The following is a 27,891-nucleotide window of genomic DNA, read 5'->3' as shown; positions in this document are numbered from 1 at the left end:
CTTTATTCACTTTTTTCTATTCCATCCTTCCATTCTTGGTAGCTGACAATCTTGGTACAGATACCCTCAGATAATGTGGTAATCAAGTCTTTTCATGTAAGGACAACTGTACTGCTTAATCCACCCCTCTAATTGATGCATTTAGTCAGATTAAAGTTTGTTTATAGAACAATTCAGTTGTCTGAGATTGAGACAATTGTGTGTGGTGTGTGTGTGTATATATATATATATATGCTGTAAAGCGAGGTATAACAATAATGGAAGGTTTTGTTTAGGTAGAAGTTTTCTTTCTTTTTTTTTTGTTTTTTGAGACAGAGTCTCTATCGCTAGGCTGGAGTGCAGTGTGGTGATCTCGGCTCACTGCAACTTCCACCTTCTAGGTTCCAGTGATTCTCCTGCCTCAGCCTCCTAAGTAGCTGGGACTACCGGCACACACCACCATGCCTGGCTAATTTTTGTATTTTTAGTAGAGACGGGGTTGCACCATGTTGACCAGGATGGTCCCGATCTCCTGACCTCGTGATCTGCCCATCTCGGCCTCCCAAGGTGCTGGGTTTACAGGCATGAGCCACTGTGTGCGGCCAGTTTTTTTTTTTTTTTTTTTCAGGCTGGAGTGCAGTGGTGCAATCTCGGCTCACTGCAAGCTCCGCTTCCCGGGTTCACACCGTTCTCCTGCCTCAGCCTCCGGAGCAGCTGGGACTACAGGTGCCGCCACCGCACCCGGCTAATTTTTTGTATTTTTTTTTTTAGTAGAGACCGGGTTTCAGCATGTTAGCCAAGATGGTCTTGATCTCCTGACCTCGTGATCCACCGGCCTCGGCCTCCCAAAGTGCTGGGATTACAGGCGTGAGCCGCCGCGCCCAGCCAATGGCCAGTTTTCTTTTCTTTTTTTTTTTTTTTGAGACGGAGTCTTGCTCTGTGCCCCAGGCTGGAGTGCAGTAGTGAGATCTCGGCTCACTGCAAGCTCCGCCCCCCTGGGTTCCCGCCATTCTCCTGCCTCAGCCTCCCGAGTAGCTGGGACTACAGGCGCCGCCACCTCGCCCGGCTAATTTTCTTGTATTTTTAGTAGAGACGGGGTTTCACTGTGTTAGCCAGGATGGTCTCAATCTCCTGACCTCGTGATCCGCCCGTCTCGGCCTCCCAAAGTGCTGGGATTACAGGCTTGAGCCACCGCGCCCGGCCGGCCAGTTTTCTTAAGATAATTAGCTCTTTTTTAAAAAACACAGTCTTCCTCTGTCACTCAGGCTGGAATGTAGGGGTGTGATCTCTGCTCACTGCTCTCAATTCACTGCAACCTCTGCCTCCCAGGTTCAAGCAACCTCAGCTCCTCAAGTAGCTGGGACTATAGGCACATGCCACCACACTTGGCTGATTTTTGTATTTTTTGAAAGATGGGGTTTTGCCTTGTTGCCCAGGCTGGTCTTGAACTCCTGAGCTCAAGCAATCCACCTGCCTTGGCCTCTCAAAATGCTAGGATTGCCGGTGTGAGCCACCATGGCTGGCCGGCCTGTTTCCTTTTGATGAAAGGATTGACAGAGCTTCCTCTTATAGATGTATTGTCTGTTTCTTCAGATGATTGACATTTTGTGTGTGAGCACCAGGAAAGAGTACTTAACATAATTTTGAATTATCCTTTAGTCACGTGGTTTGTTGGAAATTTCTTTAACTGGTTGTTCTTTGATTACAGGATGTTATTGTTGACAAATGAGTATTCCTACTTCGTTTCATAAAGGATGTTTTGGAGTTCCAACGCTTAAATATCAAAAACAAGGTCTTTAGTTGTTACTATTCAGAACACCTGAATGAAAACCCTTAGGGCTAACATAAGTTTATATGGAATTTACATGCTTATATAATACTTATTATAAGCAGGAAGATAATGAAAATTAGGAAGTTACTATTTGCTGTGAACATTAATCAGCAAAGTTCAATACTTGAGTTACAACTATAAAACTATTTCTTTTTCTTTTTTTTAGAGATGGAGTCTTGCTATGTTGCCAAGGTTGGTCTCAAACTCCTGGGCTCAAGTGAGCCTCCCGCCTCCTCTCCCAAAGCACTGAGATTACAGGCATGAGCCACCGTGCCCAACCTAAAATAAAGTGTTCTTTAAAGGCACACACCATTTTTACAGTGTATCTGAATGAGTTTTTTGTTACTGGAAGAGATGGATTATCAGTAAACCCTGTGAATGTAAACTTTGAAGAAAATAGGCTTTTAAAAGATGAGTAATTACTTTTTTTGTTCTGTATATTAGGATCTTTTTAGTAAATAATCCAAGATCATACCTGTTAGCCTCTTTCATAATTAGCATGAAATTCACTGCCTTTTAAAGTTTATTTTAATATGTCCTTATGATTTAATTATTCTTTGATGTAGTAGTAATATGATATTGCTTCTATTAAGCCTATATTTTTCTATTCATTTCTGCCTGATTTTTTGGGGGAAAATTTTTTTCTTTTTTTCTGACAGAATTTAAGGTAGGAAACTTGAGAGGGAAAGGGAAATTGTTTTTATTTCTAAACCATTTGAGCTATATATTCCAGGTACTCATTTCCACTTGAGCTTTATGTGGAAACCATCTAAAACTCACTTATCAGCTGGATGCAGTAGCTCACGCCTGTAATCCTAGCACTTTGGGAGGCTGAGGTGGGTGGACTGCCTGAGCTCAGGAGTTCAAGACTGGCCTGGCCAACATGGCGCAACCCTGTCACTACTAAAAATACGAAAAAAAATTAGCCAGGTGTGATGGTGCATGCCTGTAGTCCCAGCTACTAGGGAGGCCGAGGCACGAGATTTGCTTTAACTCAGGAGGTGGAGGTTGCAGTGAGTCAAGATCGTGTCAGTCCACTCCAGCCTGGGCGACAGAGTGAGACACTGTCTCCCCTGCCAAAAAAAAAAAAACCAACAAAATAACTTAAATTTATCATTATTACTGTACTTCTAAAAGTCACTAAGTTAATTTGAATATATTCACAGTAATTACAGAAAGCAAACAGGTAGCAGAAATATTCACAGTAATTACAGGAAGCAAACAGGTAGCAGAAAATAGTTTTCATTTTTTATTTTCCCATTTTTTTTTAATAGAGAAGAAGTTCGTGCCCCAATTCCTCAAAAGCAGGAAATACTGGTGGAACCAGAACCATTATTTGGTGGTAAGTTCACTTTTTTCCCTTAGCTTTATTTGATTTTGTTCTTTAGGATTTTAATCAAACCATCAAAAGATGTGAAGGCTTCCTAGGAGACTGTTAGAAGTGTAGTGTCAATTCTTACCTTGTTTTTCTATAGTCCTGTCAAGAAAGTTGCACAGTTGACTCATAAAGAGTGAAGCAGATGTTTCAAATTGATATTTGTTGGAAAAGGCCAAAAGGAGGAACGTTAGCAAGAAGAATTGCTGCCTTGTAATGGGAATGCATAATGATAAAAGTTCTGATTATTTCCTTTTCTGGATACCTGCTTGACTGCCAAGTCCCTCCTCTCTAGACAGGCCATACCTTCTCTCTCAGTTTCTAGAAGTGCTAATCCTAATTTGAATGAAGGGCACTGTAACCCCTAATTCATGTAAAAAATTGGGATATTAGTCTGGATAGAGAATGGTGATAGAGAATGGGACATTTAATCAGATTAATTTATAGTTAAATAAGCACGTATTTCCCTTTTGTAAACCAAAGAGTTTATGTGTTATTCATGAGTTTATATAGAAAAAATACAAGATGGAATTATAATCTGGTTGGTCAGACCAAGACAGAAAACTGTATATAGTATATATTGAGAATAATTATGCAGAGAAATACTTTGTGTTGAGGTGGCTCACACCTTTAATCCCAGCACTTCGGGAGGCTGAGGTGGGCAGATCACTCAAGGCCAGGAGTTCGAGACCAGTCTGGCCAACATGTCAAAATCCCATCTCTACTAAAAGTACAAAAATTAGGCATGGTAGCACATGCCTGTAATCCCAGCTACTTGGGAGACTGAGGCAATGAGAATCACTTAAACCGGAAGGCTGAGGTTGCAGTGAGCCGAGATCATGCTACTGCACTGTAGTCTGGGCAGTAGAGTAAGACTCTGTCTCAAATAAATAAATACAATTGAGTACAAGAGACATAAACTTTTTTCCCTCCAACTTTTTTTTTAGGTTCGGGGTACATGTGCAGGTTTGTTACATGGGTAAATTGCATGTTGCGTGGGTTTGGTGTACAGATTACCACCCAGGTAATGAGCATAGTAGCCAATAGGTAGCTTTTCTGTTTTCTTTCTTTTCTTTTCTTTTCTTTTCTCTTTTCTTTTCTTCCCCTCCCCTTTTCTTTTCTTTTATAGACACAGAGTCTTGCTATGTTGCTCAGGCTGGTCCCAAACTCCTGGGCTCAAGCAATCCTCTGGCTTCAACCTCCCAAAGTGCTAGGATTACAGGAGCGAGCCACCATGCCTGGCTTATAGGTATTTTTTCCAATCCTCGCCCTCCATCCTCAAGTAGGCCCTGGTGTCTGTTCCCTTCTTTTTGTCCATGTACGCTCAGTGTTTAGCTCTCTCTTGTGAGAACATGCGATATTTGGCTTTCTGTTCCTGCATTAATTTACTTAGGATGGTACATATGTAGCCTTCATGGGTAGACTAAGACAGAGGAGGAAATACACGTTGTAACAAAAGAATGAATAAAATTATATGTATGTCTTTTGATTTGATAAAGTACTTTAGTTGAGAGTTTTTATGAGATAAACGTTTTTAACTTGGCAGCTTTGGTGTTTATTATAGAAAGAAACAAAAGAATATACTGTCTAGATTCAGAAATAAAAGGCAAGAGGAAAGCTGTAAAGTCTGAGTACTGTAGTGTAATGAAGTGCTTTCTGGCTGTTCAATGCGGATAGTCATTATGCTGTTGATATACCAGATTGCTCATAATTTTACAAATATAAATGCTAGGAATAGATTTGGAGCAAAAGAGTAATGCCCTTGGAAGCTTTATCTTCTCTTTATTGCAAGGAATAATACAGGATCTTTGAGCAAGTGGAACTATAGGAAGTAAATTCTGTGCTATATTGCTTTTGAACAGAGGCAAAAGAATTCCATTTGAAAGTCCCACTTTACTCTTTTTTTTTTTCTTTTGTATTACAGAGATGGAGTCTCTGTTGCCCAGGCTGGAGTGCGGTGATGCAATCCTAGCTTACTGCAGTCTCAAACTCCTGGGCTCAAGAATTCCTCCCACCTCAGCCTTCTATAGGTGTGTGCCACCACGCCTGGCTAATTGTTTTGTTTTGTTTTGTTTTGTTTTGTTTTGTTCGTGGAGACAGGGCATTGCTGTGTTGCCCTGGCTGCTGTGGAACTGATCTGAAGCAATCCTGCCACCTTGGCCTTGGCCTACCAAAGTACTGGAGTTACGGGCGTGAGCCACAGCACCTGGCCACTTTCTTCCTTTTTTATCTCTGAATTGATGTACAGTAAGGAGGATGCTAAGAATGACTTTTTACAGTTAGGAAGTCATTCTTACCTTTTGTTATTAGATGTTATAACTTGAAATGGGTCTTTAGAAACTATTTTCTTAAGGCAGTATTGATTTAAATCACCGTTCAGGTGTGGTCTCAGGTCCCTAATACCCTTTCAGGTTGGCTATAACGTTAAAACAATTTACAATAATAGTACTAAGGGTTTGTTTGTTTGTTTGTTTTTGAGATGTGGTCTTGCTGTGTTGCGCCAGGCTAGAGTGTAGTGGTTGCTCACAGGCGTGATCCCACTAATGATCGGCACGGGAGTTTTGACCTCTGTTTCCAACCTGGGCTAGTTAACCCCTCCTTAGGCAACCTGGTGGTCCCACTACTCCCTGGAGATAATTATATTGATGCTGAGCTTAGTGTAGACACCTGACTGGCATAGCACACTACAGGCCAGAACTCTTAGGCTCAGGTGATCTTTTTTTTTTTTTTTTTTTTGAGACGGAGTCTCGCTCTGTCGCCCAGGCTGGAGTGCAGTGGCCGGATCTCAGCTCACTGCAAGCTCCGCCTCCTGGGTTCACGCCATTTTCCTGCCTCAGCCTCCTGAGTAGCTGGGACTACAGGCGCCCGCCACCTCGCCCGGCTAGTTTTTTGTATTTTTAGTAGAGACGGGGTTTCACCGTGTTAGCCAGGATGGTCTCGATCTCCTGACCTCGTGATCCACCCGTCTCGGCCTCCCAAAGTGCTGGGATTACAGGCTTGAGCCACCGCGCCCGGCCCTGGCTCAGGTGATCTTATCTCAGCCTCCTGAGTAGCTGGGATTATAGGCATGCACCATGGTACTGGACATCAAATTATTTTCGTTGTGGTGACATTCAGACTGATAGTTGTCAGACTGTTGGCTTCTTGGTTGAATTCATGCAGTGGCTTCAGACTGTACCACTAGATAGTGAATTCTTCACTGCTACATGAAGTTTACAAAAAAATTTAAAAGGCAGGGCCAGGTGCAGTGACTCATGCCTGTAATCCCAGTCCTTTGGGAGGCAACAGTTGAAAAGATCACTTGAAACCAGGAGTTGGAGAGTAGCCCAGACAACATAAGAAGACTCTTATCTCTAAAAAAATAAAAATAAATTTGTTAGGCGTGGTGGCATGTGCCTGTAGTCCTAGTTGGGAGTCTGAGGTGGGAGGATGGCTTGAGCTTAGGAGTTCTAGGCTGCCGTGAACTATGCACTGCAGCCTGTGTGACAGAGTGAGACCCTGTCTCTAAAAGAGAAATAGGACAGGTGCAGTGGCATACACCTGTAATCTCAACACTTTGGGAGGCTGAGGCAGGAGGATTGCTTGAGCCCAGGAGTTTGAGACCAGCCTGGGCAACATATTGAGACCCCAGCTCAAAAAAAAAAAAAAAAAGTTAACTGATTTAAAAGCAGTTTTCTTTAATGATGTTCTTGATGAAGCAGTAAAAATGATTAATTTCATTAAATCTTGACCCTTGAGTACACAGTTTTAAAATATAGTTTGAAATAGTATGTATGCACAAAGCACTTTGGTATAATGAAGTACTATGATTACCTTAAGGAAAAGCACTTGTGTGATTGTTAGAGTAGGGAGTTTTTTTTCATGGAACATTCTTTTTACTTGAAAAATCACTGACAAACTATCAGTTTACACTTTGACAGTTGGCATTTTCTTAAAAATGTGAGCTTGTTACTTCAATACAACTGAGAGTGTTTGTTATCAGTGATTTTAAAAAAGAGGTTTGGCTGGATGTGGAGACTCACACCTGTAGTCCCAACACTTTGGGATTACTTTGGGAGGCCGAGGCGGGAGATTTCTTGAGCCTGGGAGTTCCAGACCAGCTGGTGCTACATAGGGAGACCCCCATCTCTACAAAAAAATTAACAAAAAAATTAGCTGGGCGTGGTGGCACATGCCTGTAGTCCCAGCTATGCAGGAGGCCGAGGGGTGAGAAGATGGCTTGGGCCTTTGAGGTCAAGGCTGCAGTGAGCCATTATTGCCCCACTGCACTCCAGCCTACTGGTGACAGGGAGACCTCGTCTCAAAAAAAATGATAAAATACATTAAAAAAGAACTTTCAGGCAAAAAACAGGATTTTAGAAAAATTTTTGTACCTACCTTTGTGAGCTTGATACTTTTCCAATACTTGAAGGCTTTCTGATAAGATCAGTGGTGACATGAAACAGATCTTTTAACATGATTTTTAAAATACTGTATAATGAAACCATTAATATTTGAAATGTTTCCATTACTCAGTAAACAAGTATTTTTGAATAACCAGTGCATGATACTACAGAGTTGTGCATAGGTAAAAGATCCATTCAGACTGTGAGATGAATTGTATTATCAGGAGGCTGAGGCAGGAGAATGGCGTGAACCCAGGAGGCGGAGCTTGCAGTGAGCCGAGATCGCGCCACTGCACTCCAGCCTGGGCAACAGCGTGAGACTCCGTCTCAAAAAAAAAAAAAAAAAAAAAAAAAAAAAAAAAATTGTATTAGATATTTATTGCTGAGTAAAAAGTTGTTCCAAAATTAAACTGCCTGAAAAAAAACAAAAAACAAAGGAAACAATCTCAGTTTCTTTGAGTCAGTAATCTGGGTGTGGCCTTTGGTTAGGGACTCCTACAAGGGTGTGGTCAATATGTCAGCTAGGCTACCATTCATCTCAAAGCCTGAATGGAGGAGGATCTCCTAAACTCATTCTTGTGTCTATTGCCTGGGGGCATCCATTTTACACCGAGCAAATGAGAGCCTGAGAGGGCAGCCCAAGATGGAAGCCATTCTCTTCTTGTAATGTAATCTGGAAGTGAAATCCCATCAGTCTGCTACATTCTGTTCAATCCTGCCTGTACTCAAGGTATTCACACACAGGGTACGAATACTGGGAGACAGGGAAAATTGGGGGCTGTCTTAGAGACTGCCTACCACATAGTACAGTGGGTTATAATGAAACAGTATGAAAAGCTCATTGATAAGATTTCAGATTCCACTTTGCAGCTGTCCTCTAAGAAACTACCATTGGTTAAGTATTGGTGTACTATTAAAGAAGAATATCCACAATCATCTAAGACTTTAAAATACTCCTCGCTGCTGGGTATGGTGGCACAGGCATGTAGTCTCAGCTACTGTGGAGGCTGAGGTGGGAGTATGGCTTGAGCCCAGGAGTTCTTGGCTGTATGGCCCTATGTTGATTGGGTGTCTGCACTGAGTTCGGAATCAATATGGTGACCTGCTGGCAGTGGAGGACCACCAGATGACCTGAGGAAGAGGAAACGGAGCAGGTGCAGATCAGTAGTGGAATTGTGCCTTTGAATAGCCACTGCCCTTCAGCTTGGGCAACATAGTGAGACCCCCATCTTTTAAAACAAAAAGCCCACTCCTCCCTTTTACAGCTGCATGTCTGCATGAGAGTACATTTTAATTTTCTTTCTGTACTTGAGCTGAAAGAATAGCAGCAGATCTAAAGGAATGTAGAAGCAGATCTGAAGATCCAGATGTCTTCTCTGAAGCCAGATACGAACAGCTGTGTGGATATGTAAAACAGTGCCACTCTTCTCACGACGTTTTTTCTCCAGCTGTCCCTCCCCTATGCTGACTTTGAAGCTCCTTCTGAATCTCTTTTAGCTCTTTATAGCTTAGTCTCTTTGACTTCAGTGACCAGTACTTCTTTTTTTTTTTTTTTTTTTTTTTTTTGAGGCGGAGTCTCGCTCTGTCGCCCAGGCTGGAGTGCAGTGGCGCGATCTCGGCTCACTGCAAGCTCCGCCTCCCGGGTTCCCGCCATTCTCCTGCCTCAGCCTCCCGAGTAGCTGGGACTACAGGCGCCGCCACCACGCCCGGCTAATTTTTTTGTATTTTTAGTGGAGACGGGGTTTCATTGTGTTAGCCAGGATGGTCTCGATCTCCTGACCTCGTGATCCGCCCGTCTCGGCCTCCCAAAGTGCTGGGATTACAGGCTTGAGCCACCGCGCCCGGCCACCAGTACTTCTATTATGTGGGCAGTAGAGTGAGGACAGAGGACTGATGTTTGCTTGTGGCAGATGGCTTGGAAGAGCCAGGAGACCACATTGAAAAGGCAGGTAACAGTAATAGGCCTAGGGCTAGAGGTGGTGTGGTCTGAGGAGAGGTTTTTGCTTACAATAGGGTAAATGAATGGAAGACAAATGGGAAGAGGGATATTAGCCCAAGAAGTAAAAGAAATTGGGTAGAAGGATAGCAATAAGAGGAACTAGTGAGTATACCCAGATTGGTGCCTTATAGAGAAGGGGGAGGTTGGAAAGGTGATGTGAAATAATGTGGAATATTGACTCACCTACCTTTGGCAGTTTAAAGGTAGAAGAAAATTACCTTTTGTGTGCTACCTTCCTAAAATAATATACTTTCTTAGGCAACTATTCTTATTCTAAGATATCCTTGGTTTCTTTCTTTCTTTCTTTCTTTTTTTTTTTTTTTTTGAGACGGAGTCTTGCTCTGTGGCCCAGGCTGGAGTGCCGTGACGTGATCTTGGCTCACTGCAAGCTCTGCCTCCCAGATTCACGCCATTCTCCTGTGTCAGCCTCCCCAGTACCTGGAACTACAGGCGCCGCCACCACGCCCAGCTAATTTTTTCTATTTTTTTAATAGAGACGGAGTTTCACTGTCTCAAACTCCCTACCTGGTGATCTGCCCGCCTCGGCCTCCCAAAGTGCTGGAATTACAGGCGTGAGCCACAGCGCCGCCAAGCCTCCAGCCAGTTTCTTAATTGTTAGAGTTAAAAGGTATCAGATATCTAGTTTTTTTTTTAAATTAATTAATTAATTTTTTTTTTTTTAAAGAGACAGGGCCTCAGTATGTTGCACAGACTGCACTCGAACTCCTTGGCTCAGGCGATCCTCTCACATCAGCCACCTGGGCAGCTGGGACTATAGGTGCATGTCTCTGCACCAGGGCCAGATAACTAGTTTTAGAGGCATTCTTTGGCAGGTTCTATTATTCCTGCTAGAAGCCATATACATTTGAAATAGGAGCTCTTGATCAAAAATAGTTCCAAGATTGAAAAGTGTGGCATTTCTTGCTTTTCCTTGAATAGAAATGAAGAAAGGAGGGAGAGAGGAAGGTAGAGAGGGACGCAGAGTGCAATATTTAAATTAAAAATAAAATTCAGGCCAGGCTCGGTGGCTCACTTCTGTAATTCCAGCACTTTTAGTGCTGAGGCAGGTGGATCACTTGCGATCAGGAGTTGGAGACCAGCCTGGCCAACATGGTGATGAAACCCCCTCTCTACTGAAAATACAAAAATTAGCCTGGCGTGGTGGCACACACCTGTTGTCCCAGCTACTAGGGAGGCTGAGGCAGGAGAATCCCTTGAACCTGGGAGGAGAATCCCATGAACCTGAGCTGAGATCATGCCACTGCACTCCAGCCTGGGCAACGGAGTGAGACTCTGTCACAATAAATTAATTAATTAACTAATTAATTAATTCAGGCTAGGCGTGGTAGCTCATGCTTGTAATCCCAGCACTTTGGGAGGCTGAGGTGGGAGGATTACTTGAGCCCAGGAGTTCCAAACTAGCCTGGGCAACATAGTGACATGCCTGTCTCTTAAAAAACAAAACAAAACAAAACTGAATGTAGTGCTGCACACTTGTAGTCCCATCTACTTGGGAGGCTAAGGTAGGAGGATGGCTTGAGCCTAGGAGGTTGGAGTCTGCAGTGAGCCATGATCACACCACTGCAATCCAGCCTGGGCAACAGAGCGAGACACTGTCTCAAAAAGTAAAAAATAAAACATGATAGTGTATTACAAAATCTCTTTTCCCAGAGATGATAATGTGATTGTTTAACATAAATACTGATACACATATACACAGGGATCATATGCATATGAATATGTTTTAAAGAAAAATGAAGTTTTTAATATGTTCGGCATTTTTTTGTTGCTCTGTTTTGCCTTTTACTCGGTAGTGCTGGATGTGAATAATTATCCTGTGTAATCACAAACACGAGTTATTGGGAAGTATGTTTTGACACGGGTTAGGGGATTCTATAGTCTCTGTCTAATCTTGATACTAATCATTTCTCAACAGAGAATTATTCTGGTTACGTGCTGGCCAGCCTTGTCATAAGCCAACTTAATAACTTACCCATATTGAGGGAATCATGAAAAGCCTTTATTTAGAGACTGGGTAATAGACACTCTACAGGGGTAGTAGAATACCTTAGGTGGATCTGTTTACTTTTCTGTCATTAAACCATTGTGTACCTGTGAAAAAAAGTTTCCAAAATTAAAAATGTTTTTTGTCTTGACGGTTCTGCGCGTGTGTCCAGTCCCTAAAACGCAGTCCTTAAGTCTTATGGTTTAGAGTGTAGAGTTACTATATCCAATCCCTAAGAAACAGTCCTTCAGTCTTATGGTTTAGAGTGTCGAGTTACTGCATACAGCAGGGCAGTCAGAGATCGAAGGCTGTAACCTGAACAACAGGGCAGTCGGATCCTGAAGGCTGTAACCTGAATTAGATATCTGCAGCGTGTGTGTGGCTTCATCTCTACGTGGCGGTGTCCTCAAAATCTTCTTTCTTTCTGACGTCACCACTTGGATATTGAGATAGTAAACTTTTTTGTTTTTGAGACGGAGTTTCACTGTTCTTGCCCAGGCTGGAGTACAGCGGCGTGATCTCGGCTCGCTGCAACCTCCGCCTCTCAGATTCAAGTGATTCTCCTGCTTCAGTCTCCCAAGTAGCTGGGATTACAGGTGCACGCCATAATACCCGGCTAGTTTTTTTGTATTTTTAGTAGAGACAGAGTTTCACCATGTTGGTTAGGCTGGTCTCGAACTCGACTTCAGGTGATGCACCCGCCTTGGCTTCCCAAAGTGCTAGGATTACAGGAGGCATGAGCTACAGTGCCTGGCCAGGATAGTAAAGTTTTTTTTTTTTGAGATGGAGTTTCGTTCTTGTTGCCCAGGCTGGAGTGCAGTGGCACAGTGTTGACTTACTGCAACCTCTGTCTCCCAGGTTCCAGTGATTCTCCTGCCTCAGCCTGGGATTATAGGCAGGCGCTGGGATTACAGGCATGTGCCACCACGCCTGGCTAATTTTTTGTATTTAGTAGAGGTGGGCTCACCATGTTGGTCAGGCTGGTCTCAAACTCCTGACCTTAGGTGATCCACCCGCCTTGGCCTCCCAGAGTACTGGGATTACAGGCATGAGCCCCCATGCCCAGCCGATAGTAAACTTTTTACACAAGTTTGATCAAGTCTCTTTTAACTGGGCCTGAATTTTTTCATTTGTAATACAAGGTGGCTGAATGGAAGATGTTCAGATTAATTATACGTGAATGATTTGAAAGTTTTTAAACTTTTTTATTTTTTGAGGGAAGACACCATTATGAATCTGAGTGTTTTAAAGCAAGAAATACTGCCGCTTCGGCAGCACATGTACTAAAATTGTACATGTACGAGACAGAGATTAGCATGATACAGAGATTAGCATGGCCCCTGTGCAAGGGTGACATGCAGTTCGTGAAGGGTTTCATATTTTTTATTTAAAAAAAATACTTTTAGATGAGGAAATTTTTAGAATTAAGTTTCAAAATTAATTTTAAAATTTTTCAATTCTGTTTTTTCTCCCCTAAAGCTCCTAAAAGACGACGGCCTGCACGTTCAATTTTTGATGGTTTCCGGGATTTTCAGACTGAAACTAGTAGGTATCTATGGACCAGTTTATCATCTCCCTCTTCTCTTCCTATTAAAAAGAAAAAGATGATTGCTGTTAGGCCCAATTACTTTAAGTTTTCACCTTATTTAAAAAGTGAAATTATGGATCCAGGATGTGATTAACTCTCCCCTGAGCTGAACTGTTCCAAATTCTAACCTATTTGGTTATAGAAAAATAGTAAAGGGAGATGGAGATAGTGTAGGAAATCTGGTAACTGATAAACTTAATTCGTTTGTGAATAAATACTTAAAATGCTTACTATAATAAAATAAACTGATTTCCCTCAGGATCCTGATTTCTGTCAATGAAAGGAATATATAATGAAAATGATTATTGTAAGAGATTGAAACATAGGAGAAAAAGCCATACCACCCAGAGCAGCCTATTAATATTTTGGCTACAGTTGTTTGAAATATTTTTGTGTGTAAGTTAGAATGAGAATCTTGGTCTTACAGTTTTAGAGGATCTAGTATTGATTTAGCAATGGAATCCTAGAGAAAGGACAGTTATGTTAAAAGGATATATGAGAAACCCTTGGACCATGCTTGATTTTGTGGTTTATTTATAATGAGTTCATTGAGGCACAAATAGGTCTTGTAACTTTGGAGAGAATTAATGGGGAACCTGAACTGACTCAAGTCATCTGGGGAATTCTTTGTCCTCCCAGTGGAAGGTGACAACAGTGGTCATCATCTCTACTGTTAGAATCTTTTTATTATTATTTTTATTTATTTTTAAGATGGAGGCTCACTGTATCACCCAGGCTGGAGTGTAGTAGTGCAATCTCAGCTCACTGCAACCTTTACCTCCCAGGTTCAAACGATTATCTGCCCTCAGTCTCCCGAGTAGCTGGGACTACAGGCTTGTGCCACCACGCCTGGCTAATTTTTGTATTTTTAGTAGAGACGAGGTTTCACCATGTTGCTCAGGCTGGTCTTGCACTCCTGACCTCAGGTGATCCACACGTCTCAGCCTCCCATAGTGTTGGGATTACAGGCGTTAGCCACTGTGGCTGGCCCAGAGTCTTTAAAGATTGAGAACATAGCTAAAAACAGCAGATGAGGCTGGGCGCGGTGGCTCAAGCCTGTAATCCCAGCACTTTGGGAGGCTGAGACAGGTGGATCACGAGGTCGGGAGATGAGACCATCCTGGCGAACACGGTGAAACCCCGTCTCTACTAAAAAAATACAAAAAACTAGCTGGGCGAGGTGGCGGGCGCCTGTAATCCCAGCTACTCAGGAGGCTGAGGCAGGAGAATGGCGTGAACCCGAGAGGCGGAGCTTGCAGTGAGCTGAGATCGCGCCACTGCACTCCAGCCTGGGCGACAGAGCGAGACTCCATCTCAAAAAAAAAAAAAAAAACAAAACAAAACAGCAGATGAATTTACATTGCTTTCAGAACTAGATAAATGAGGATGAAAGTTTTCCCCTATGCTTTTTGTTTTGTTTTGTGTTTTTGAGATGGAGTCTCGCTCTGTTGCCCAGGCTGGAGTGCAGTGGCGCGATCTCTGCTCACTGCAACCTCTGCCTCCAGGGTTCAGGCCATTCTCCTGCCTCAGCCTCCTGAGTAGCTGGGACTACAGGTGTGCTCCACCTTGCATGACTATTTTTTGTTTGTTTGTTTGTTTGTTTTTGTACTTTTAGTTGAGACGGGGTTTCACCGTGTTAGCCAGGCTGATCTCAAACTCCTGACCTCAGGTGATCCGCCCACCCTGGCCACCCCTAGAATTATAGGCGTGAGCCACCGCACTCAGCCTCTCCCATGTTAATTAGTTTCTGAATATGTGAAGAAGTTACTTTGATTATGTGACTATTTTCAGTTAATTTTCTTTGTATCCTTGGAATAGGGAATTCCACCAAGTCTTAAGATTCCTCTTGTCTCCCTTTGCATTTTTTTTTTCAGAGTCAACATTAGATCTTTGTATTTGAGGTCAAGCCTGTTGACAGCAGTTCCTTCAATTGACAGAAGTTTTTTTTTTTTTTAATGTGATTCATGATTATTTTATGGCTAACTGAAACTTTTTCATCCTTCTGTGTTATAGTTCGGCAAGAACAAGAATTAAGAAATGGAGGAGCTATTGATAAGAAATTAACTACCCTTGCAGATCTATTCCGGCCACCCATTGATTTGATGCATAAAGGCAGCTTTGAAACAGTAAGTTGTTGGAGAGTCAGTGCCTTAACTAGGAATGCTTTTGCATTTTCAATGCCTTTTTAAAAAAATTACTTGGTTTAGAGCCAGGGTCTTGCTCTGTCATCCAGGCTGGACTGCAGTGACACAATCATAGCTCACTTTAGCCTTGAACTCTTGGACTCAAGGGATCCTCCCACCTCAGCCTCCTGAGTAGCTAGGGCTACAGGCATGTGCCACCACACTCAGCTAATTAAAAAAAAATATTTTTAGTAGAGACAGGGTCTCACTGTGTTGCCCATGCTGGTCTCGAATGCCTGGGTTCAAGCAATCTTCCCGCCTCGGCCTCCCAAAGTGTTTGGATTATAGGTGTGAGCCACTGCACCTGGCCTTCAGTGACATTTTTTATTTTTATAAGAGCAAAAAAACATGGTCAGTGTATAGGGAATTGGCATCATAATAAGTATATCTACATGATATGCCTAAAGGTTACATTGATTTACATTTCTACCAGCAATATATGAAATATATTTCTACCAGCAAGATATGAAATATGTTTCTACCAGCAGTATATGAGATTGTTTGATGAAATCCTTTTATTACCCTTGTGTGGTGTCATTTTAGAATCTTTGCCGTTTTGATAGCTTTTTAAAATATCTCACTTGTTCGTATATCTTTGACTACTACTGAGAATAGTGTGTGTGGTTTGTTAGCCATTTGTAAATTGTTGATAGGTATCTTTTGCCTAAATATTTCTGTGTGGATCCTAGTGTGTTTGAAAAGAGTGTCTCTAATTGGAGAACACATTCACCCTCAGTTCTTCTTGGTTTTATCATGACTAAACCCAAAGAAACACTTTCCAAAGTAAGTTTACTTGGTTGTCCGCTAACTTACAGACTTACTGAGGGCAGAGGCAAGATAATTTTTTTTTTTTTTTTTTTTGAGACGGAGTCTTGCTCTGTAGCCCAGGCTGGAGTACAGTGGCCGGATCTCAGCTCACTGCAAGCTCCGCCTCCCGGGTTCACGCCATTCTCCTGCCTCAGCCTCCCGAGTAGCTGGGACTACAGGCGCCTGCCCCCTCGCCCGGCTAAGTTTTTGTATTTTTAGTAGAGACGGGGTTTCACCGTGTTAGCCAGGATGGTCTCGATCTCCTGACCTCATGATCCACCCGTCTCGGCCTCCCAAAGTGCTGGGATTACAGGCTTGAGCCACCGCGCCCGGCAAGATAATTTTTTTTAATAATCCTTGGAACCCGTTCTCGTGCATTAGGGGGAACACATTATATGTTAAATGAAGGAGTTTAGTAAAGATTTTAGATACTCTTCTGTTGTGGTGTTCACACAGCTTGCCTTTTCGTATTGAATAGCATGTTAATGCTCTTTTGAGTTACAATAGCATTTTCATAGATGTAAATCACTTAAATTTCAGTTAAGTCTTTTTTTTTTTCCTTGAGATGGAGTCTCGCCGGAGTGCAGTGGCACGATCTCAGCTCACTGCAACTTCCGCCTCCCGGGTTCAAGTAATTTTCCTGCCTCAGCCTCCTGAGTAGCTGGGACTACAGGTGCGCGCCACCATGCCTGGCTGATTTTAGAGACAGGGTTTCACCATATTAGCCAGGCTGGTCTTAAACTCCTGACCTCGTGATCCGCCCACCTCGGCCTCCCACAGTGTGGGATTACAGGCGTGAGCCACCGCGCCTGGCCTTCAGTTAAGTCTTACCTGTTAGGATCATGTAGGCCAAAGAATAACTGCAAAATGTATATCAAGCCCGACAGGTGGCACGAACTACTACTTGGGAGGCCGAGATAGGAGCATCTGTTGAGTCCAGGAGTTTGAGGCTGTAGTGTGTGATGATCGTGCCTATGAAAAGCCACTGCACTCCAGCCTGGGCAACATAGTGAGACCCTATCTTTCCCTTTTCTTTCTCTTTTTTTTTTTGAGACAGCTTCTCATTCTGTCACCTGGGATGGAGTGCAGTGGCAGAATCATGGCTCACTGCAGTCTCCAACTCATGGTCTCAATTGATCCCCTGGTCTTAACCTCCCAAATACGTAGGGCTACAGACACCCACCACCACACCTGGCCAATTTAAAAAGTATTTTGTGGAGAGGGGGGTCTTGTTGTGTTCCCCAGGCTGGTCTCAAATTCCTGGTGTCAAGTGATCCTTCTGCCTTGGTTCCCAAAGTGCTGGGATTACAGACATGAGCTGAGACCCCATTTCTTAAACAACCGATGTATATCAGCTGTATACATTTGAACATGTTATGATTGTATTTTTAAAAAATTTGGCCGGGTGCGGTGGCTCAAGCCTGTAATCCCAGCACTTTGGGAGGCCGAGATGGGCGGATCACGAGGTCAGGAGATCGAGACCATCCTGGCTAACACGGTGAAACCCCGTCTCTACTGAAAATACGAAAAACTAGCCGGGCGAGGTGGCGGGCGCCTGTAGTCCCAGCTACTCCGGAGGCTGAGGCAGGAGAATGGCGTAAACCCGGGAGGCGGAGCTTGCAGTGAGCTGCGATCCGGTCACTGCACTGCAGCCTGGGCGACAGAGCGAGACTCAGTCTCAAAAAACAACAACAACAACAACAACAACAACAACAACAACAAAAAAAAAAATTTGTCCTTCGATATGCTTTTACACTGTCATACATGAAGTGTTTAGGAGAAGGAATTTCATTGTTAGCTTGTGTGTTAGTTTGCTTGCATTGCCAGAAAGGAATCCCTGAGACTGGGCAATTCATAAAGAAAAAGATATTATTTTGACTGACGTTTCTACAGGCTCTATAGAAAACATGGTGCTGACATCTGCTTCTGGTGAGGCCTCAGGAAGCTTGCAGTCATGGCAGAAGGCAAAGGGGAAGCCGGTGTAACACATGGTACGAGGAACAAGGGGTCAAGCCATTCACGAGGGGTCCGCCCCCATGACCCAGACACCACCTATGAGGCCCCACCCCTAACACTGGGGATTACATTTTAGTATGAGATTTGGAGGGGACAAATGTCCAAACCATATCAGCGTGCTCTCCAGTTTCAATTTTCTGAATCAGAAAACCATGAAAGTGGTTTGGCTGCATGGAAAAGAAAACCCAAATGATGATAATTTGACGAAACAGTGATGGGTTTTTGTCAGTAATAAGCTTAGAGTTGAAGAAATTATTGGTGTTCGTTCATAATTTCAAAGATGTCAGGTTAGATGTCTCCTCAGTTTTCTTCATCTTTCCCTCATGGTCTCAACATGGCAGCTGCCTGTTCTTCCTAGTATTCTGGTGATAATACAGACATTGAGACAGAGAAAATAGCAGCAAGATGAAAGGCAGAAAAGGATCTCAGTTTGTTTTGGCATGTTTTCTGTTTTTATTAGCTTCTGAGTTGCTCCAGGACGTGATGCAGTAACTAAGCTTGATTTAATTTGGTCACTTTGGAGTGAAGAAGCAGTTACTCTTCTGCTTGCTCATTAAGGGAAAATAGGAATCTCTTTTGATGTTGTCCCCTGAATTGTAGGTTATATCACCTTTTTTGCCTTGTATTTCATGGCCTGTGTTTACCGCAGTCTTTTTTTTTTTTCACTGATAATATTATGCTTAACCATCTGCAAGATTTTAAATGAAATAAACATTCCCTTCCAAAAGCAGGTATTTCATTATGGTTAATGATACATGTATTAGTTTTATAAAAATTAGGGAGATAACATGCAAAATTAAGTCATTGAAGTTTAGAAAGATAAATGTTAAAAATTAGAGGGATACTCTTTGGCTGACCAAGGAGGGCCCATAGGTTTGTTCCTCAATATTAGATGTGAATGTGAGCCACAGTTTTGCAAGTTTAGAAACTAGTGTAACTAGAGGTAGATCATGTTCAAGGATTCTTTCTGGCTCATGCTAACCAGATGAGAGAGAACGATTAATTCACTTGTTCACTCAATGCATATTTATTGAGTCCTTGTGTTGCAGGATCTAGTTTTAGGTGATGGAGAGTAAAGGTTTGACTGCATGTGAGAGAGACCAGGAAAAAAACAAACAGTAGCTTATTTATGTATTTATTTATTTAATTATACTTTAAGTTCTAGGGCATATGTGCACAATGTGCAGGTTTGATCCATAGGTATACATATGCCTTGTTGGTTTGCTGCCCCATCAACTCGTCATCTATATTAGGTATTTCTCCTAATGCTATCCCTCTCCCAGCCCCCCAGCCCCCGACAGGCTCCGGTGTGTGATGTTCCCTGCCCTGTGTCCAAGTGATCTCATTGTTCACTACCCACCTATAAGTGAGATCATGGCGGTGTTTGGTTTTCTGTCCTTGCAATAGTTTCTCAGAATGATGGTTTCCAGCTTCATCCATGTCCCTGCAAAGGACATGAACTCATCCCTTTTTTATGGCTGCATAGTATTCCATGGTGTATATGTGCCACATTTTCTTAATGCAGTCTCTCATTGATGGACATTTGGGTTGGTTCCATGTCTTTGCTATTGTGAATAGTGCTGCAGTAAACATACGTGTACATGTGTCTTTATAGTAGCATGATTTATAATCCTTTGGGTATATACCCAGTAATAGGATTGCTGGGTCAAATGATAATTCTAGTTCTAGATCCTTGAGGAATCACCACACTGTCTTCCACAATGGTTGAACTAATTTACACTACCATCAACAGTGTAAAAGTATTCCTGTTTCTCCACATCCTCTCCAGCATCTGTTGTTTCCTGACTTTTTAATGATCGCCATTCTAACTGGTGTGAGATGGTATCTCATTGTGGTTTTGATTTGCGTTCCTCTGATGACCAGTGATGATGAGCATTTTTTCATGTGTCTGTTGGCTGCATAGATGTCTTCTTTTGAGAAGTGTCTGTTCATATCCTTTGCCCACTTTTTGATGGGGTTGTTTGTTTTTTTTCTTGTAAATTCATTTTAGTTTTTTTGTAGATTCTGGATATTAGCCCTTTGTCAGATGGGTAGATTGAAAAAATTTTCTTCCATTCTATAGGTTGCCTGTTCACCCTAATGGTAGTTTCTTTTGCTGTGCAGAAGCTCTTTTGTTTAATTAGATCCCATTTGTCTATTTTGGCTTTTGTTGCCATTGCTATTGGTGTTTTAGTCATGAAGTCTTTGTCCATGCCTATGTCCTGAATGGTATTGCCTAGGTTTTCTTCTAGGGTTTTTATGATTTTAGGTCTAACATTTAAGTCTTTAATCCATCTTGAATTAATTTTTGTATAAGGTGTAAGGAAGGGGTCTAGTTTCAGCTTTCTACCTATGGCTAGCCAGTTTTCCCAGCACCATTTATTAAATGGAATGCTTTTATTATTCAAGGGAATCCTTTCCCCATTTCTTGTTTTTGTGAGGTTTATCAAAAGATTAGATGGTTGTAGATGTGTGGTGCTATTTCCGAGGGCTCTGTTCTGTTCCACTGATCTATATAATCTGTTTTGGTACCAGTACCATGCTGTTTTGGTGACTGTAGCCTTGTCGTATGGTTTGAAGTCAGGTAGCGTGATGCCTCCAGCTTTGTTCTTTTTGCTTAGGATTGTCTTGGCAATGCGGGCTCTTTTTTGGTTCCATATGAATTAAAGTAGTTTTTTCCAATTCTGTGAAGAAAGTCGTTGGTAGCTTGATGGGGATGGCATTGAATCTATAAATTATGTTGGGCAGTATGGCCATTTTCACAGTATTGATTCTTCCTATCCATGAGCATGGTATGTCCTTCCATTTGTTTGTGTCCTCTTTTATTTCACTGAGCAGTGGTTTGTAGTTCTCCTTGAAGAGGTCCTTTACATCCCTTGTAAGTTGGATTCCTAGGTATTTTATTCTCTTTGAAGCAATTGTGAATGGGAGTTCACTCATGATTTGGCTCTTTGTTTGTCTGTTAATGGTGTATAGAATGCTTGTGATTTTTGCACATTAATTTTGTATCCTAAGACTTTGCTGAAGTTGCTTACCAGCTTAAGGAGATTTTGGGCTGAGATGATGGGGTTTTCTAAATGTACGATCATGTCATCTGCAAACAGGGACAATTTGACTTCCTCATTTCCTAATTGACTACCCTTTATAAATTTGTCTTGCCTGATTGCCCTGGCCAGAACTTCCAACACTCTGTTGAATAGGAGTGGTGAGAGAGGGCATCCTTGTCTTGTGCTGGTTTTCAAAGGGAATGCTTCCAGTTTTTGCCCATTCAGTGTGATATTGGCTGTGGGTTTGTCATAAATAGCTCTTATTATTTTGAGATACGTTCCATCTGTACCTAGTTTATTGAGAGTTTTTAGCGTGAAGGGCTGTTGAATTTTGTCAAAGGCCTTTTCTGCATCAATTGAGATGATCATATGGTTTTTGTCATTGGTTCTGTTTATGTGATGGATTATGTTTATTGATTTGCATATGTTGAACCTGCCTTGTATCCCAGAGATGAAGCCGACTTGATCATAGTGGATAAGCTTTTTGATATGCTGCTGGATTCGGTTTGCCAGTATTTTTTTGAGGATTTTCGCATCAATGTTCATCAGGGATGTTGGTCTAAAATTATCTTTTTTTGTTGTGTCTCTGCCAGGCTTTGGTATCAGGATGATGTTGGCCTCATAAAATGAGTTAGGGAGGATTCCCTCTTTTTCTGTTGATTGGAATAGTTTCAGAAGGAATGATACCAGCTCCTCCTTGTACCTCTGGTAGAATTTGGCTATGAATCCATCCGGTCCTGGACTTTTTTTGGTTGATAGACTATTAATTATTGCCGCAATTTCAGAGCCTGTTATTGGTCTATTCAGAGATTCAGCTTCTTCTTCTAGATTTTCTAGTTTATTTGCATAGAGGTGTTTATAGTATTCTCTGATGGTAGTTTGTATTTCTGTGGGATTGGTGGTGATATCCCCTTGATCATTTTTTATTGCGTCTATTTGATTCTTCTCTCTCTTCTTTATTCTTGTTAGCGGTCTATCAATTTTGTTGGTCTTTTCAAAAAACCAGCTCCTGGATTCATTGATTTTTTTTTGCAGGGTTTTTTGTGTCTCTGTCTCTTTCAGTTCTGCTCTGATCTTAGTTATTCCTGGCCTTCTGCTAGCTTTTGAAAGTGTTTGCTCTTGCTACTCTAGTTCTTTTAATTGTGATGTTAGGGTGTCAATTTTAGATCTTTCCTCTTGTGGGCATTTAGTGCTATAAATTTCCTCTACACACTACTTTAAATGTGTCTCAGAGATTCTGGTATGTTGTTTCTTTGTTCTCATTGGTTTCAGGGAACATCTTTATTTCTGCCTTCATTTCGTTATTTACCCAGCAGTCATTTAGGAGCAGGTTGTTCAGTTTCCATGTAGTTGTGCAGTTTTGAGTGAGTTTCTTAATCCTGAGTTCTAATTTGATTGTGCTGTGGTCTGAGAGACAGTTTGTTATGATTTCTGTTCTTTTACATTTTCTGAGGAGTGCTTTACTTCCAACTATGTGGTCAATTTTGGAATAAGTGCAATGTGGTGCTGAGAAGAATGTATATTCTGTTGATTTGGGGTGGAGAGTTCTGTAGATGTCTATTAGGTCTGCTTGTTGCAGAGCTGAGTTCAGGTCCTGGATATCCTTGTTAACGTTCTGTCTCATTAATCTGTCTAATATTGACAGTGGGGTGTTAAATTCTCCCATTATTATTGTGTGGGAGTCTAAGTCTCTTTGCAGGTCTCTAAGGACTTGCTTTATGAATCTGGGTGCTCCTGTATTGGGTGCATATCTGTTTAGGATAGTCAGCTCTTTTTGTTGAATTGACCCCGTTACCATTATGTAATGGCCTTCTTTGTCTCTTTTGATCTTTGTTGGTTTAAAGTCTGTTTTATCAGAGACTAGGATTGCAACCCCTGTGTTTTTGTTTTTGTTTTTTTTTGCTTTCCATTTGCTTGGTAGATCTTCCTCCATCCCTTTATTTTGAGCCTGTTTGCGTCTTTGCACGTGAGATGGGTCTCCTGAATACAGCACACTGATGGGTCTTGACTCTATCCAATTTGCCAGTCTGTGTCTTTTAATTGGGGCCTTTAGCCCATTTACATTTAAGGTTAAGATTGTTGTGTGTGAATATGATCCTGTCATTATGATATTAGCTGGTTATTTTGCTCGTTAGTTGATGCATTAGTGCTTCCTTTAGGAGCTCTTGTAGGGCAGGCCTGGTGGTGACAAAATTTCAGCATTTGCTTGTGTGTAACAGATTTTATTTCTCCTTCACTTATGAAGCTTAGTTTGGCTGGATATGAAATTTTGGGTTGAAAATTCTTTTCTTTAAGAATGTTGAATATTGGCCCCCACTCTCTTCTGGCTTGTAGGGTTTCTGCTGAGAGATCTGCTGTTAGTCTGATGGGCTTCCCTTTGTGGGTAACTTGACCTTTCTCTCTGGCTGCCCTTAACACTTTTTCCTTCATTTCAATCTTGGTGAATCTGACAGTTGATGTGTTTTGGGGTTGCTCTTCTCGAGGAGTATCTATGTAGTGGTCTCTGTGTTTCCTGAAATTGAATGTTGGCCTGCCTTCCTAAGTTGGGGAAGTTCTCCTGGATAATATCCTGAAGAGTGTTTTCCAACTCGATTCCATTCTCCCCATCACTTTCAGGTACACCAATCAAACGTAGATTTGGTCTTTTCACATAGTCTCATATTTCTTGGAGGCTTTGTTTGTTTCTTTTTACTTTTTTCTCTAACCTTGTCTCCTCGCTTTATTTCAGTAATTTGATCTTCAATCACTGATACCCTTTCTTCCACTTGATCAAATCAGCTATTGAAGCTTATGCATGTGTCACGAAATTCTCATGCCATGGTTTGCACCTCCATCAGGTCACTTAAGGCCTTCTCTACACTGTTTATTCTAGTTAGCCATTCGTCTAATCTTTTTTCAAGGTTTTTAGCTTCCTTGCAATGGGTCCGAACATCCTCCTTTAGCTCGGAGAAGTTATAACCGACCTTCTGAAGCCTACTTCTGTCAACTTGTCAAAGTCATTCTCCGTCCAGCTTTGTTCTGTTGCTGGCGAGGTGCTGCGATCCTTTGGAGGAGAAGAGGCACTCTGATTTTTAGAATTTTCAGCTTTTCTGCTCTGGCTTCTCCTCATCTTTGTGGTTTTATCTACCTTTGGTCTTTGATGTTGGTGACCTACAGATGGGGTTTTGGTGTACATGACCTTTTTTTTGATGTTGATGCTGTTGCTTTCTGTTTGTTAGTTTTCCTTTTAACAGGTCCTTGAGCTGTAGGTCTGTTGGAGTTTGCTGGAGTTCCACTCCAGACCCTGTTTGCCTGGGTATCACTAGTGGAGGCTGCAGAACAGCAAATATTGCTGCCTGATCCTACCTCTGGAAGCTTCGTCCCAGAGGGGCAGCCGCCTATATGACGTGTCTGTTGGCCCCTACTGGGAGGTGTCTCCCAGTTAGGCTACATGAGGGTCAGGGACCCACTTGAGGAGGCAGTCTGTCCTTGCTCAGCACTCAAATGTCATGCTGGGAGAACCACTGCTCTCTTCAGAGCTGTCAGACAGGGATGTTTAAGTCTGCAGAAGTTGTCTGCTGCCTTTTGTTCTGCTATGCCCTGCCCACAGAGGTGGAGTTTAGGGGCAGTAGGCCTTGTTGAGCTCTGCCCAGTTGGAGCTTCCCAGCCACTTTGTTTACCTGTTCAAACCTCAGCAATGGCGGACGCCCCTCCCCCAGCCAGGCCTCCTCCTTGCAGACTGCCACGCTAGCAGTGAGCAAGGCTCCGTGGGCGTGGGACCCACTGAGCCAGGCACGGGAGAGAATCACCTTGTCTGCCGCTTGCTAAGACCTTGGGAAAAGCACAGTGTTTGGGGGGAGTGCCCCGTTTTCAGTGTTTGGGGGGAGTGCCCCGTTTTCAGTGTTTGGGGGGAGTGCTCCGTTTTCAGTGTTTGGGGGGAGTGCCCCGTTTTCAGTGTTTGGGGGGAGTGCCCCGTTTTCAGTGTTTGGGGGGAGTGCCCCGTTTTCAGTGTTTGGGGGGAGTGCCCCGTTTTCAGTGTTTGGGGGGAGTGCCCCGTTTTCAGTGTTTGGGGGAGTGCCCCGTTTTCAGTGTTTGGGGGGAGTGCTCCGTTTTCAGTGTTTGGGGGGAGTGCCCCGTTTTCAGTGTTTGGGGGGAGTGCTCCGTTTTCAGTGTTTGGGGGGAGTGCCCCGTTTTCAGTGTTTGGGGGGAGTGCCCCGTTTTCAGTGTTTGGGGGCAGTGCCCCGTTTTTCCAGGAAGTCTGTCGCGGCTGCCCTTGGCTAGGAAAGGGAAATCCTCCAACCCCTTGTGCTTCCCGGGTGAGGTGATGCCCTGCGCTGCTTCAGCTCGCCCTCTGTGGGCTGCACCCACTGGCCAACCAGTCCCAGTGAGGTGAACCAGGTACCTCAGTTGGAAATGCAGAAATCATCCGTCTCTGCGTTGATCACGCCGGGAGCTGCAGATGGAGCTGTTCCTGTGCGGCCGTCTTGGAATGTCCCACCACAAACAGCAGCTTCAGAGCTTCGGCAGGTGGAGTCCAGACCGTCAGCAGGACTTGCTCTGTGAAGTGATCGGAGCTGCAGAATTTTTTCTGTCTTGCTCTGCCATCCCCTGTGTCTTGCTTTCCCTTGTCTGCATGATTCAAGTTGGCCTACCACCACATTTGCTTACTAAACGGCGTGGAAGGCTGCTCTGCCTGTGGAGTAACCGTTCTTCATTCCTTCACATTCTTAATAAACCTGCTTTCACTTTATAGACTCGCCCTGAATTCTTTCCTGTGCTAGGTCCAAGAACCCTGTCTTGGGATCTGGGTCTGGACCCCTTTCTGGTAACATCGTTCTGGCAACCACAGAAGGGTCAATACTGAGGAAACCCCCAACCCAAAGGCTAACTTTGATGCCACCTTCTGTTGGGACTCGAGTTACAAATGGTGCTCGCCATACAGATGCTTTCAGACTGAGGTTCTGTCTGTTCTGAATGCAAGAGGTCTAATAGGCAGGAATATCACCATCCCTGTCAAGCATGAAGAAGTCACAGAGGATGAATCTTTCTCCCTCTGCAACCCTTAGGATTAAGGGTTCTCTTAAAGGGAGGGAGGAACTGTCAGAAGCATTTAAAACAGAGTGAGTCCATTTTTTTTTTTTTTTTTTGAGACGGAGTCTCGCTTTGTCGCCCGGGCTGGAGGCAGTGGCCAGATCTCAGCTCACTGCAAGCTCCGCCTCCCGGGTTTACGCCATTCTCCTGCCTCAGCCTCCCATGTAGCTGGGACCACAGGCGCCGCCACCTCGCCCAGCTAGTTTTTTGTATTTTTTAGTAGAGACGGGGTTTCGCCGTGTTAGCCAGGATGGTCTCGATCTCCTGACCTCATGATCCACCCGTCTTGGCCTCCCAAAGTGCTGGGATTACAGGCTTGAGCCACCGCGCCCGGCCAGCGACTCCATTTTGAATAGGGGCTCGGTAAGATAAGGCTGAGACCTAGTGGGCTGCATTCCCAGATGGTTAGACATTCTAAGTCATGGGATGAGATAGGAGGTCAGCACAAGAAACTGATCACGAAGACAGGGCTGATGAAACGTGTTGCAGTAAAGAAGTCGGCCAAAATCCACCAAAACCAACATGGCAATGAGAGTGACCTGGTCATGCTCACTGCTCCACTCCCACCAGCGCTCTGGAAGTTTACAGATGCCATGGCAACATCAGGAAGTTGCCCTATATCCTCTAAAAAGGGGGTCGAGCCCTCAGTTCCTGGAACTGCCCAACCTTTTCCTGGAAAACTCATAAGTAATCCACTCCTTGATTAGCATATAATCAAGAAATAAACATAAAAATTGGCAACCAGCAGCCCTTGGGCTGCTCTGCCTCTGGAATAGCCCTAGTTTATTCCTTTACTTTCTTAATAAACTTGCTTCACTTAAAAAAAATAAATAAACAGCATGGAAGAGGGAAGCGCTGATAAGGGTACACATTTCCCTTTAAAGGAACAACCTATGTACACAGCATTTCTATTACATTCCATCTACTATAATTTGGCAGCATAGCTACACCCATTTGCAAGGGATACTAGGAAATCCAGATGCTTAGTTAAACATTGGAGGTTTTATAAGTAAGAGGGACAAGGGGAGAATGGGTTATAAGCAGTTTGGTACCAATAAGCAGTTTCTGCCACAGGGAGATAGTGGTAAATTATATAAAACCCTTGCCATTGTAGTGTTTATAATCTAGTAGGAGAAACAGACTATAAACAATGTAAAACAAACATACACAAACACATATATAATAACCGTGAATACATATGTGTATCTTTGATGGAGAGAGAGTGTGACATTCATTTCAAGTTATAGTAGTTGCTTGGAGAAAGAATAAAATATGCCAGGACGCAGTGACTCATGCCTGTACCAATCCTAGCAGTTTGGTGGGAGGCTGAAGGGAGTAGATCACTTGAGCCCAGGAGTTCAAGAGCAGCCTGGGCAATATGGTGGAACCCTGTCTCTACAAAAAAATAGAAAAAAATCAGCTGGACATGGTGGGTGCAGACCTGTGGTCCCAGCTATTCAGGAGGCTGAGGTGGGAGGATCGCTTGAGCCCAGGAGGCTGAGGCTGCAGTGAGCTGTGGTGGTGCCATTGCCTTCCACCCTCAGCAACACAGTGAGACCCTGTCTCAAAAGAAAAAGAAAAAGAAGGAGAATAAAATACAATAAGG

General features: G+C 43.1%; 1 protein-coding gene and 1 non-coding gene across 9 annotated transcripts in view; both read left to right on the top strand.

The window, feature by feature from the left end:
- UBXN7 (UBX domain protein 7) overlaps positions 1-27,891 on the top strand; it is an 81,411-nt gene that overhangs the window by 27,541 nt on the left and 25,979 nt on the right. For 4 of the 8 annotated variants that reach the window (XM_074030675.1, XM_005545275.5, XM_074030674.1 and 1 more), the window contains 3 exons: positions 3,085-3,152; positions 13,054-13,119; positions 15,176-15,288. In XM_074030675.1, coding sequence (XP_073886776.1) covers positions 15,265-15,288 — 24 coding nt within the window. In that variant the 5' untranslated portion in view covers positions 3,085-3,152; positions 13,054-13,119; positions 15,176-15,264. The remainder of the gene's footprint in view (positions 1-3,084; positions 3,153-13,053; positions 13,120-15,175; positions 15,289-27,891) is intronic. The other 4 variants (XM_045387262.3, XM_015444866.4, XM_074030676.1 and 1 more) reach the window with 2 other exon arrangements.
- Positions 12,854-12,958, top strand: LOC123572024 (U6 spliceosomal RNA). The gene has a single exon (XR_006696373.1). It is a non-coding gene; the product is annotated as a U6 spliceosomal RNA (small nuclear RNA).

The sequence above is a fragment of the Macaca fascicularis genome, chromosome 2 (assembly GCF_037993035.2).
Source record: "Macaca fascicularis isolate 582-1 chromosome 2, T2T-MFA8v1.1".
NCBI classification, from domain to species: Eukaryota; Metazoa; Chordata; class Mammalia; order Primates; family Cercopithecidae; genus Macaca; species Macaca fascicularis.
The sequence above is the reverse complement of the archived record's forward strand: the minus strand, read 5'-3'. Positions and strand labels throughout refer to the sequence as shown.